Below are 14576 nucleotides of genomic sequence, written 5' to 3' on the forward strand. Positions count from 1 at the left end.
AAATCAAATATGGGATTACTTGGTCTCAACTTGGAACATTTTAACTTCAATCTTTGCTTTATCTATATCAATAAATAATAAAGGTTTAGGCGTGACACGGCGTTCATCACTGTAAGGTAAAGGTCCTGGGTTCGAATCCAGCGGACCTGCATTCGAACCCGACCATGCTGTTGCGAACCTCTTAAAAAAATAAAAGAAAAAAATAGTAATAATAATAATATATGATAATAAAGTCCTTTATATCACGTACAGATAATTTATCAGGATAATATTAATATTTATTATCTAAGGTTTAAAAGATTTTAATTGGTTGTCTAATTGAATTGGCTTAATTAATCTTTTTTAACATAGAATTTTTTCTTTAATTCATCTTTACAACATGTATTTATACTTATATTTATATTTATTATTTACTATTAAAGTCAATTTAAAATTAAACAGGTAAAGTTTTTTTTTTTTAATTTTAACTATTTGGTTTTATTTTATGTACATACATATTAATAAAACATTTTCTATTCCAGCCACTCTCGAGGAAAAAAAGGATCGCATTGAAATACAATTTTAACATGTTTTTTAATCTAAATTATCGCCGTACGGAGCACAGTAAACTTGGCGTACTTTGTAAAAGAAAGGAATGTTCGATGTTGAGCTTGCCTTGACCAAGTTCGAGTGAGCGCATTCGAAGTCCGTTTTGCCCCTCGGCGCCCCCCTCGGGTTGATTTACTATACCGGCCTCAAAAATTTGACATCCTAACATTAAACATCCAAGGGCGTTTCGGTTTAATGGTTATTTACATTTTCGAATGATAAAACGATTAACGCCTACATGGCCTTTGATTTCAAAAATGTTCTACCGTAAGATTTGCAATCCCATTTGAAACCAGAAAAAAAATATTTTAATTTCAAAAAATTAAGAAAAAGAATCATTTTAAGTATTACTACTATTAATTACACTAATTATTACTATACTAACCTTGTAGTAAAACAGGCTCAAGCGTTTTGCATTAATTTTTTGAAAATTACTTATACGTGAGCTGTTAAAATAGAATCAATTTTTTCTCGGTGAAGTTTGTCTATTAATTTATTATTATTCATAGATAATGCAAATTGCGTAAAAAACTACGGTCTATTCTTATCAACTGTGTCATGCTAAATGTCTATTATGTTACTTATCACATTTACTCGTTGCGGCTTGGTGTGAAATTGTAAATAAATATATTTTGTATGCAAGGAAGGAGTTCTTCTATTAATAAATTATTATTCAAAGATATGTAAATTACATAAAAGGAGAATGACTACTTTTTATCAAGTGTTACATGATAAATTATGACCATTATGTTAGTTCTCAACTTGTTTGCCATGAACATTTTCATTAACTGCTGTAAATTTCTAAATATGAAAATAACTAACCTATCCTCGATTGTTATTTCGATCTTAGTGACCCGGGAAAAGTTAAAGCCAGTCTTAATTCCTGAGAACTTCGACCAAATGTGAAGTTTCAGGCTTGGAGGGTAAAAATAGGGAAAATTTAGAAATAAGTTTTGTTAGATAGATAATAAAGCTACTGGGGGAACGTAGATCACATAGAAATAATAACAATAAATCTAGTGTAGGCTATATATTATTTAGGCTACTTGTAATTTCCACAATTGTGAAAATACGATGGCACATAGTTGTTTCTTTAAATGAAAATTATATAAATTTAAAAAAAATTCTCCCAATTGTACTTGGATTTGATAGAACAATGTCAAAATTTGGATTAATTTTTAAGTATAGTACAAGGAGTTGAAGGCCAAAATTTGGCATAGTGAAACCTCTAGGCCCCACGCCATCAAATATCAAAGCTGAGGCTTAGAGATATAGCTAGGTTCAAATTTGAGCTTTCTTCTTTTGACATCCTCATTCAAGATTAATTTTTGATCGATTCACATTGCGACTTTGTTCAATCAAGTTCAAAAAGTTTCTACAACTATATCATTTTGAGTGCTGCTTGGCTGTCTGAGAACAAGAATATCTGTACATATCTTAATGCATTTTTAAGTATTATTTTTTGTAAGTTCTACTTCATGGATCTCAGCTTGGAAAATTGACGATTTGTGGCTTTGTGGTTTCGATAGGCCAAAATTTTGGCAGTTTACTTTTGCCATCCTCATTTAAGATTCATTTTTGATCGATTCAATTTGTGAGTTCGTTCAATCAAGTTCAAAAAGTTCCTTCAATTATATCATTTTGAGTGTTGCTTGTCTCTCTGAGAACATGCATCAGCTTGCAAATTTGACGATTTGTGGCTTTGTGGCTTCGGTAAGTCAAAACTTTGGCGTTTTACTTTTACCTCCCTCATTGAAGATTAATTTTTATCGATTCAAATTGTGACTTCATTCAATCAAGTTCAAAAAGTTTCCATATTTATATCATTTTGAGTGATGCTTTGCTGTCTGAGAATATGCATATCTGTACATCTATTGATGCATTATTAAGTATTTCTTTTTGTAAGTTCAACTTCATGGATTTCAGCTTGTAAAATTGACGAGTTGTAGCTTTGTGGTTTCGGCATGTCAAAATTCTGGCGTTTGGCTTTTGTCACCCTCATTGAAGATTAATTTTTGATCGATTCAAATTGTGACTTGGTTCAATCAAGTTTAAAAAGTTCCTTTAATTATATCATTTTGTGTGTTGCTTGTCTCTCTGAGAATATGCATCAGCTTGCAGTTTAAGTTTTTTTTTCCTTCTACAGGACTATTACCTGGGCGCGTGCCCAGGGAGATCATCTTCCGTCGGGTCGTCCGCGCTGTGCGAGGAGGTCCTCTTCTGCGACGGACGGCCGCTCCTCTCTTCGACGCCGCCTCTGGTCCTTATGTCCTCTTCCTCGCCGTGGTCCATCGTCGTCGGGGAGCAGTTGGGGCAACTCACTGGCCGGCTCATGCCTGACAGGTAGCATAAAGCATCTGTCCCTGTCCATATTACTGCACGCGACAGCCTGCGAAGAGCGCAGAGCGATCAGAGACATGGTGAGGAGCACCCTCGGTTTGTTACTCTTGGAACCCTCCGGAATTGCCCCACGCGCCACGATCACGATGCCTTTGGCCGTAAAATGCGGCTTCTGGCACCGCTCTCGAAGCACCATGCACTTCTCGCCCTTTGCCTCCGCAACGCGGCTTAGCGCGTCGCCAGATTCATATGCCACTGCAAGATCTAGTACATGTACCTCATCCTGATTAGTGGCGATTATGTCCGGTCGCAGTTTGTTCAAATAAGTCTCAGGAATTTACTTTGTATTGTATCATTTTCAGTGCTGCTTGGCTGTCTGAGAATATGCATAACTGGGCACCTTTTAATGCATTTCTATGTATTATCTTTTTGTGAATTTTATTCCATGGAACTCAGCTTGGAAAATTGGTGGTGTGGGACCTAGAGGTTCAGACCTAGGACAAAATCTTGGCCTTTGACTCCTGGAACTGTATTTAAAGACCCACTCTCAAACTCACAAAAAGAAATAAAAATGCATTAAAAATAAGCATATTCGCAGAGTGACAAGCAGCACAGACGATTTTAGACACTTCCACCTCCCACTCAAAGCTGATCTGGGCTTAAAATATACCCAACTCTTGGGAAAACGAAATAATGTCACTTTGATGTGGGTGCCAGGACATGAATTGAAGGCAACGAACAAACAAACAAGTAAAAACTAGAACAGCCTTCAAACCCTTTGGACCAGAACAAAAAAATTGGTAGCCCAAAAGAATGCTAAAAGCAGAACTGAACGGATTTAGAAAAAATAAGACGAAAAGCAACGGATGGATTCAGGTACAAAATCTCTCAGAAGGCACAGTTTAAAGAAATACGCCTTTATACTGGCCATTTACCATTAAATTAAAACCTCAAAAAATGGTAAAAGCTGAGACAAACCTGCCGACTCTGTCATAAAACATCAAAAACATCTTAACATTTCTTACGTGTCTGTAAAACGTTAAACCGGAAACAGTACAGACTTTGCGGAAAGGCGATACTAACGTCTAGAGAAATTAGAGAACACCTACTAAAAAAAGGCTCTTAGGTCACAGAGGAAGAAAGTCACCAGAAACTTCTGGACAAAAGGAAAATCATCAATTATCAAACTACAGCTTGTAACATGATAACATAACCAGCATTGATAATACATACAAACGATATAATAATAATATAGTACAAATAATGCAACTGTCCAAATATTAGATCCAAGAAAAGACAATGTAATAATTCAATGAAAATATTAACTGAATTTTATTATTTAAAAGAACTGTTTACATTTGAATAATTTAACTATTTTTTATTCATGATCGTCGATATTGCAAAAGAAAAAATCCAAATAAATTTGAAAAACTAAGTTGTAAGATGTATACATTTAAAAAAATTACGAATAAGAAATTTGTATTATAATAAAGTTTCAAAAAATAATAATTGTTAATATCTTTCTAAAATAATTTTCTACTAAAAAATCAGCGATAAGACTAATTTGAAAGAAATCTAAAAGAGTTTCATCTTCAAGACAAGCTTTCGAGGAATATATCCCGTCCATCCATCAGGACTTAGTTTAGGATATTAATAGTTCAAGGTTAACAAGTATAAACACCTATTCACGAAATATTGATGAAGATAACTTATTCAACGAATGCTTGACGAAAGGATTAATCGCTTTTCTTTCAAATAGTCCCTGATTTTTTACTAAAAAAATTATAATAATCCAAAAATTTATTCTACGGAAGAAAAAATAAATAAAGTGGAAGTATAAAGAATTGTACACATTTAAATATCTTTTTCTAAACAGATATTTGAATAGTTGTAAACGTTTTAAAAATACTGCCTATGTAATTTTTTCAATCAAAGAATTATCAAATTCAATCAAATTATTTTTAATCAAAACATCACTTTTCTGTTCGATTGACTCGATGGAAGTCATAATTGAAAACATACAACAACTAGTGACCAATTAAAATAAATTGTGACAATTTTATTACATCCAAGCCATATTAACACAATAAAAATGCACGTGGTTTTTATTGAATGAAATATTTTACGACTCAAAATTGTTCCATAAATAAAATAACGAAGAGAAGAAAAAATAACTTAAGTTACTCATTTTGCATCCATAATTAAGAAGAAATTTTAATAATATAACGTTAACACATACCGTCATAATTCTCAAAAAAACTGTCAACTAGTGTTTCTCTAAAGTGTGGCTTTATTGGACAGTGCCATGATTTAAGTTATTCGTTAATTATTTTCTAATTATGCCATAACAGCATGAAACGAAGTGATTTAAGTAGTGACAGTTCACCATTAAAACGAGCCGTCATAATTCTCAAAAGAAAATTTTTTCTTACAAATTATAAAGTTATTGAACCAAGTCGAAATTTAAGTTAATTCTTAATTAAGCCACAGCAGTACGTTACAAAGAGATTTAAGTTTTCATAATACGTCCAAATAAATTATAATTCTCCAAAGAAAGTTTTTAACACGGTTCTATCTCTCTTCCTCAAAATTATTAATTTATTGAACCAATTATTAATATAATTTAGTCACAAATTAATAAATAAGTCACAATAGTTTGTAACCAAGAGATTTAAGTTTTGATAATACGTCCAAATAAACCATCATTATTCTCCAAAGAAAATCTTTAACAACGATACAATCCCTATTCCTCTAAATTATTAATTTATTGAACTAATTCGTAATATAATTTAGACACAAATTAATAAATAAGCCACAATAGTCTGTAACGAAGTGATTTAAGTTTTGATAACCCGTCCTAAAATTAAGCGATCATAATTCTCAAAAGATAAAATTTATAACTATGGTTCTATCTCGTTTCCTACAAATTATTAATTTTTTGAACCAATTCGTAATATAATTTAGTCACAAATTAATAAATAAGCCACAATAGTCTGTAACGAAGTGATTTAAGTTTTGATAACACGTCCTAAAATTAAGCGATCATAATTCTCAAAAGAGAAAATTTATAACTATGGTCCTATCTCGTTTCCTACAAATTATTAATTTTTTGAACCAATTCGTAATATAATTTAGTCACAAATTAATAAATAAGCCACAATAGTCTGTAACGAAGTGATTTAAGTTTTGATAACACGTCCTAAAATTAAGCGATCATAATTCTCAAAAGAGAAAATTTATAACTATGGTCCTATCTCGTTTCCTACAAATTATTAATTTTTTGAACCAATTCGTAATATAATTTAGTCACAAATTAATAAATAAGCCACAATAGTCTGTAACGAAGTGATTTAAGTTTTGATAATATGTCCTCAAATTAAGCGATCATAATTCTAGAAAGAGAAAATTTTTAACTATGGTTTTATCTCTTTTCCTCCAAATTATTAATTTATTGAACCGATTGGTAATTTAATTTAGTAACAAATTAATTAATAATTAAGACACAATAGTTTTTAACGAAGTGATTTACGTTTTGATAAGACGTCCTAAAAATAAGAGATCATAATGCTCAAAAGACGAATTTTAACTACGGTTCTATCTCTTTGCTTCCATATTATTAATTTATTGAATCAATTTAAGTTAATCAATAATAAATCTTAATTATGCCACAATAGCTTGTAACAGAGCGATTTAGTTTTGATAGAACATCATTAAGAGAAACGATCATAATTCTCCAAAGAAAATTTTCAGCTATAATTCTAAGTCTTTTCTACAATTTTTAATTTACTGGTCAAAGATATAATTTAAGTTAATCACTAGTTAATCGTCAATTAAGTATCAACAGTTTATGGCAAGATAATTTAGAGTTAATGTTCGTAAAGAAAATAATTTTGGATCATGCAGCCAAACAGGTTTTTATGTTTTCCCAATTTTTCCCATGTACCACAATTTTACTACGAATTAAATATATATCCAAGTGTGTAAAAAAAGTCTATGAAGTTAAATTATTTATTACAAAAGTAAATTAAAATTATTACTTACATAGTTCCTGTTTTGACTGACATGTTGAGCCCGGCGAGTATGGGGGGCCCATAGCCATACCGCTTGAACGCCCCACGCACTTGAACCATAAGGTCGCCGTCGCCGTTCATTGTTGGTGTCGGACTCTTTCACCTAAACAGAAACGGCACATAATGATGTCTGTTGTACGAAACACAGCATGTTACTATAACACGGTCCCCACTTTTTGGGCCCCACTCCACGCGCCGCACCGGGTATCCCCTGGGAGAATCGCTATGCACTTTCCAACTGGCCTGGACAAGGAGTATCCTTTGGCAGTCTGTGTTACATTTTTCCTTTTTGATCTAACTACTAACACTACAAACTCAATCTCTACAACCGGAAATCAGAAACATATGTTGAAAAACCTTCCCCCTGGGTTCCACTGGTACAAATTCTTGACAGCGGACCATCGTTATAAAGAAATTTCCTACATTGGTAATACTATCTAAAACTGTGGAACATTGTTCGAATTTGATCTAAGAGACTAAGAATTCCTTGAAGTTCCAGACTTTGTTAATATAAATATGTTTAATAATTATTTTCTATGTATACGTTAGTAATACATCGGTTATAACATGAACATTGAAAATTTGAACTGCGAAACTAAGCAAACCATGCTTCCAAAAAGTTCCAGATTATGATACATATAATTGGGATAAATTACATATGCGTGTACGTGTTGTAAAAGTATTTGCATATATTACATGATAAGAAATATTACAAGGTAAACTTAATACTATAGACATATAAACACTTTGAACTATTTCTCGAATCAGCTAGTATTGGTTCCCAAAATTATAGTTTTTCCTAATCGACTAGTACTTTTTTCCAACCAAATGAATTCTTTTACAAATAAACTCGTAATTTTTCCAAACTAATTTGAATATTTCGCAAATCAACTAGTACGTTTTCACAACTGACATATTTTTCTAATCGACTTGTAATTTTTTCCAACCAAATTGACAGTTTTTCCCAACTATCTTATATTTTTTGCTAATCGATTAGTCCATTGTCCCCACCAGATTTATTTTTTAATAATCTAGTACATTTCAAAACTATTTTTTTCCAAATTAACTAGTACTTTTTTTCAAGCAATTTGAACTGTTTCGCGAATCAACAAGTATTTCTTTCCAACTAAATCACTTTTTTTTCTAATCCACCAGTACTTTTCCCAAACATTGAAATATCTCGCGACTCAACTAGTACTTCTCAACTAAATTATCTTTTTTCTTAATCTACTTGTACTTTTATCCAACAAATTAATTTTTTTTTCAAATAAATTAGTACTTTTTCCAAACCAATTTGAACTATTTCGCAAATCAACTAGTACTTTTTCCCAACTAACATATTTTTCATAATCGACTACACCTTTGTCACGACCAAATTTCATTTTTTTTAAATCAACTATTACTTTCCCCACTAATTTTTCCATATTAACTAGTAGTTTTCCCAATCAATTTCAACTATTTCGCAAATCAACCAGCACTTTTCCCCAACTAATTTTTTTCCAAATTAACTAGTACTTTTTCCCAATCAATTTGAACTATTTCGCGAATCAACTAGTATTTCTTCCCAACTAAATTACAATTTTTTGCTAATCAACCAGTACTTTTTCCAACCATTTGAACTATTTCGCGACTCTACTACTTTTTGTCAACTAAATTATTATTTTATTTTTATAATTATATTTATTATTAATTATATTTATTATTTTATTACTAAATTTTTAAAGTATTGATTTTCAAAATTATAATTTCTCCTAATCGACCAGTCCTTTTTCCCCACCAGTTTACTTTTTTTTAAATCAACTAGTAATTTTTCCCAACTCATTTTTTCCAAATTAACTAGTACTTTTTCCAATCAATTTGAACTATTTCGCGACTTAACTAGTACTTCTTCTTAACTAAATTAAATTTTTCCTAATCAACTAGTACTGATTTCCAAATTAACTAGTACTTTTCTCAATCAATTTCGCTAATCAACTAGTATTTTTTCCCGACTAACGTATTTTTCCTAATCGAGTAGTAATTTTTTTCAACCAAATTGATTGTTTTTCCCAATTATCTTATATGTTTTGCTAATCGACTAGTCCTTTTCACCACCAAATTATTATTTTTAAATCAACTAGTTTTTTATTTTCTAAAATTTTGATTTTTCCTAATTGACTAGCCCTTTTTCCCAATCAATTTTTTTTTATCAACTAGTACTTTTTCCCAACTAATTTTTTTCCAAATTAACTAGTACTTTTCCCAGTCAATTTGAACAATTTCGCAAATCAACTAGTACTTTTTGTCAGCTAGCATATTTTTTGTAATCGACTAGTAATTTTTTTCCTATTCGACCAGTACTTACTTTTTCCAACCGTTTGAACTATTTCTCGACTCAACTAAATTATATTTCTTCTTAATCCACTAGTATCGATTTTCAAAATTATAATTTTTCCATATCGACTAGTATTTTTTTCGAAAGAAATTTTTTTAAAAATAAACTAGTACTTTGTCTAAACCAATTTGAACTATTTCGCAAATCAACTTCTCAACTAACATATTTTTCCGAATCGTTTAGTACTTTTTCCCAACTATCTTATATGTTTGCTAATCGACTAGTCCTTTTTCCCTACCATATTATTTTTTTAAAAATCAACTAGAACTTTTTCCCAATCAATTTGCACTATTTCGCGAATCAACTTTTTCTTTTTTTTGCGAATTTTTTCCCAATTAAATTATGCTTTTTTCTAACATTTTAAGACTGAACCAATACGTCTTCTGAACTAAATTATATTGTTTTCCTAATGAACCAGTATTTTTTCCCAAACCAATGAAGTCATTTTGTAATTTATTAATATCGTCTCATAACTGCGTTCAATAAACTTTTTTTCTAATTGGATTCATATAGTTGTTCCCATTTTTGTTCCCTTTTGTTGTTTAAATTTCTGGACTTTTGTCACAGCGCAGCGTCTTTTTTTAAAAATATTTTAAGAAGCTTTAAGATCTTGAACTAATGATACCTTTAGTCATTGAAATTCCCCTGTAATCAACATCATTATTTGATTAATACTTTTTTTTTAATTGTGACAATGTTTTCATGTTGTGATATATTGCGTTTGAAATATCAAGATCATAACGTTGCCTTACCACAGAATTATTTCAAAACTTAAAATTAACAGCCGTGAAATAATAGTTCTGTTATTAAATTAAATCAAATGGGTTAATTATGCGTGAAGGACAATATGCAAATGCAACTGGAATGTAATGATTAATTGGAGAGGAAACAATTATAGCCACATGCACTTTTTTTCGAGGAATCGCTTAGAATTATTTATTATAATTTATTTAGATCTAAGGAACTTCGCATTTTCAATCTCCATTGAGCACAAGTTACACAGTTGAACGCCAAACTAGCAATTTACGTTATTTCAGATCGGGCGATTTTCCCCTCGAGACCTTCGATCTTTTCTGGATTCGATATTCATGACAGTTATTAAGGTTCTCGTTGAAAGGTTTTGATAATTTCTTCCCCATACTCAAAAATCTCAAATAAACAACCGTTACGTAAAATTAAATTCTGTCTGGGAGGGATAGGAAAACGACGACGAACAGAGAAACTGATTCGTTTTATGTCCCTTGGCCCACTCTTCTAATTTTCATTGCAAATTAATAAAAAAAAATGTATTTAAAAAAAAACCCCACTCATTTTAATTTCTTGTTTTAAAAAAATCACAACAAACACATTCTAAATATAAACTTCTTAATAAGTATAGCCTTGGTCCCAGAAGATCGTTCTGACAGATAAAACTTTTAAAAGAGTTTAAAAAAACAATTTTATTTTAAATACTTGATTTGTAAAAATAAACAAATAATAGAAACACGATTTACTATTAATACATCTACTAGTGAAAATGGGAAAAAAACCTATGTCTGTTGGACCAAAACCGCAAGGACAGGGAGATCAAAAGATCAGAAACGATCCAACTTCACGTTCATCACCTTTCACCTTGCAAACCTAAAAGAGAAATTCAGAATTTTCCTACTTTTACTTTTTTATTTTAGGTCTTTATCATTTTTCCTGACAACAGAATTTATTTCCTTTTATACAACACTAACCATAACAACGAGGACAGATCAAAAAAATCAAAAACGACGCAATTGCAGGTTCATCACTTTGCATACTTCAAATTTTTCAAGGTTCACTTTTTTTATTCTTGTCATTCTTTCTCGTTTTTCAGTTATTTCAACATTAATTCTAGTTTATAGCAAACAAACCAAAACAGCAAGGCCAGGCAATTTAAATGATCGGAAATGGCCGAAGTACATGTCCAACAATCTACAGACCTTAAAATGAAATTCAGAACTTTTGTTTTTGTCATTTTTTCTCGTTTTTAATTATTATAGTTTCAATTTTCATTTATAGGTTCATCACTCTGCAGATCTCAATAAGAAATTCAGATTTTTTCTTATTTATTTTCTGATCTTTTTTTAATCTTAGCTTTAATTTTCATTTGTACAAAACATAAAAAAACAGCGAGGACAGGCTGTTTAAAAACAGGTTAATCACTATGCATACCTCAAAGTTTTCAAGATTACTTTTTTTTATTTTTGTCATTCTTTCTCGTTTTTTAGTTATTTCAGCTTTAATTCTCGCTTTCAGAAAATATACCCAAATAGCAAGGCCAGGTAAAAAGGCTAGATAAATGATCGGAAACGGCTCGACTACATGTTCAACACTCTGCAGGCATAAAAATGAAATCCCGAACTTCTAAGATGTACTTTTTTGTTTTTGTCATTCTTTCTCGTTTTTTAGTTATTTTAGCTTTAATTTTCATTTGTACAAAACTTAACAAAACAGCGAGGACAGGCATAATAAATGATCGGAAATGGCCGAAGTACATGTCCAACACTGCATACATAAAAATGAAATTCGGAACCTCTATAGATGTACTTTTTTGTTTTTGCCATTTTTTTCACGTCTGTTAGTTATTTTAGTTTTAATTCTCATTTACAGATAATGTACCAAAACAGCAAGGCCAGTCATAATAAATGATCGGAAATGACCGCAGTACATGTCCAACAATCTACAGACCTAAAAATGAAATTCAGGACTTTTGTTTTTGTCATTCTTTCTCGTTTTTATTTATTATAGCTTCAATTTTCATTTATAGGTTCATTACTCTGCAGATCTCAATAAGAAATTCAGATTTTTTCTTATTTATTTTCTTATATTTTTCTTAATCTTAGCTTTAATTTTCATTTATAAATTAACAAAACAGCGAGGACAGGCAGATCAAAAAGTTCAGAAACGACCCGACTGCAGGTTAATCACTATGCATACCTCAAACTTTTCAAAATTTACTTGTTTTATTTTTGTCATTATTTCTCGTTTTTTAGTTAATTCAACTTTAATTCTCCTTTATAGCAAAACACCAAAACAGAAGGCCAGGCATAATAAATTATCGGAAATGGCCCAACTACATGTCCAGCAATCTACAGACCTAAAAATGAAATTCAGGACTTTTGTTTTTGTCATTTTTTCTCGTTTTTAATTATTATAGCTTCAATTTTCATTTAATAAGTCCATGACTATGCAGACCTCAAGAAGAAATCCGACTTTTCTTGCATTCATTTTTTTTCTTTTTGACATTCTATCTCATTTGTTGAAATTACACCTTCAATGTCCTTTTATACAGGTAACCAAAACTGCGAGGACAGGCAGACTAAATAATTGCTTACGACCACATTTCTGGTTCATTACTTCGAAATGAAATTCAGAACTTTTCTAGAATGCGTTTTTTGGTCTTAACATTCTTCCTTATTTTTTAGTTATTTGAGCTTTAATTTTCATTTATACAAAGTTTAACAAAACACCGAGGACAGGCAGATCCAGAAGATCGGAAGTGATCCTACTTCCAAGTCCATCACCCCGAAGACCTTAAGAAGAAATCTCACATTTAGCTCAGGTTATGGTACTATTTATTAAGGTTCGTGCAAAAGTTCGTGCAAAACCTGTCCAAACCTTTTGGTTCCAGAAACATTGTCTTCGCGACGACTATTTAGTCTTGATAGACCTTATTAAATTTATTCTTGATGCTGTTTAAAGAAGCACACTTTAAAATTCTAGTTTTTATTTTTAAATGATCTAAGCATTCGTTAGTTTTGAATATATTATCACAAAAAATCGTACCGGAAAATTTCATAACGAACAGAAATAATTATAATTTCAAATTTCCCGTCTAATCTGAAGAAAGAAGCAAGGTTCGGTTATGAAATATATGATTTCCATATGTTAATTATATCACTAAACATCAGTGCACTAATGGCTAAAAGCGAATATTTCCCATCGTAATTGCCTATTAGGATAAGGAGAACGACTTCTGGAAATTTTCCCTGATAAGCGTTTTCACAAGGCTGGATTTTTCCCGTTGAAAACATCCTTTCGGGAAAAGCTTATCGGAGTTTTTTTTTCTCTCTCCCAAAACACCTAATTGAATCGAGGTTGTATGCAATATACCGTGAATGTTAAATTGAACGTAACTCGAGTAATAATCATTAATCATACTTGTTCCCATTATTACTGTTTAAGCCGAAAAAAATTATTGCAAATTATTTCATTTTGTTATATTTTCGTAGAATTTTTTCAAAAATGAGTCATTACAATTGTTCCGAAAGCACCGTTGAATTGTTTATTAATTAGACCAAATAAACTTCACGGTACAAAAATATTACGAACCGATTTTATCAAGGACCGTTTTGTTCAATGTTGTTGCTTTATCAAACGTGAAAAGCATTAATTTTATGTTAAAATGTAAAACGCTATTAGGTGTTTATGCTATTATTATTTATTAATTTTAAATATATAATACATTACATTTTCATTAGTTTCAATAACATTACATTGTTGTTTTCTACAATTTACTCAGGTTAATTGTCGTAATTTTTTTGGCTTCATTAATTATATGTATACAAAAATGTTATTATATATGTACCTTTTTCGGTCTAATTGAAAATCTATATATATTCTCTTCTAGTTTTTGTATTACCTAATTATAAATTGCCAAACCAAAATCAACTTTTTCCAGATCAAATTGAACTACAAATTTCCAAACCAACTATTTTTTGCGCACAAATTGAATTTTATTTGCAATAAAATTGAACTATATGTAAATGCACTAATGCTTTTGCTATCTAAATTATAATTTTTCCGTATCAACTAGTACTTTTTTCAAATAAATTATACTTTTTCCAAATCAACTAGAACAAATTCCCAACAAAATTTAACTATTTTCCAAAACAACGAGTACTGTTGGCAACTAAATTATAAATATTCCTAAACAACTATTACTTTTTTCAACTAAATTATAAATTTTCCGAATCAAGTAGTACTTTGTCCAGCTAAGTTATAAATGTTCTAAATCAACTCGTTCTTTCGCCAAATAAATTGTCACTTTTCCCAACTAAATTGTACTTTTTTGAAACCAACTGGTTCTTTTTTCCAGCTAAATTATACTTTCATCAACTAAATCATAAATTTTCCAAATCAACTAGTCTTTTGATAACTAAATTAAAAATCTGACAAATCAAATAGTTCTTTTG

The 14576-nt window shown here is 30.6% G+C and overlaps 1 protein-coding gene across 2 annotated transcripts in view; it reads right to left on the reverse strand.

The window, feature by feature from the left end:
• LOC106673850 (ABC transporter G family member 23-like) overlaps positions 1-14576 on the reverse strand; it is a 60648-nt gene that overhangs the window by 41533 nt on the left and 4539 nt on the right. Inside the window, exons 1-2 of one of the 2 annotated variants that reach the window (XM_024227280.1) lie at positions 7172-7275; positions 6970-7101 (exon numbers count right to left, since the gene is read on the reverse strand). In XM_024227280.1, the coding sequence (XP_024083048.1) occupies positions 6970-7079 (110 nt within the window). In that variant the 5' untranslated portion in view covers positions 7080-7101; positions 7172-7275. Of the gene's footprint in view, positions 1-6969; positions 7102-7171; positions 7276-14576 lie in introns of those variants that run through there. The other variant, XM_024227279.1, reaches the window with a different exon arrangement.

The sequence above is a fragment of the Cimex lectularius genome, unplaced genomic scaffold (genome assembly GCF_000648675.2).
Source record: "Cimex lectularius strain Harlan isolate CLEC.00 unplaced genomic scaffold, Clec_2.1 scaffold42, whole genome shotgun sequence".
In the NCBI taxonomy this organism is placed as follows: Eukaryota; Metazoa; Arthropoda; class Insecta; order Hemiptera; family Cimicidae; genus Cimex; species Cimex lectularius.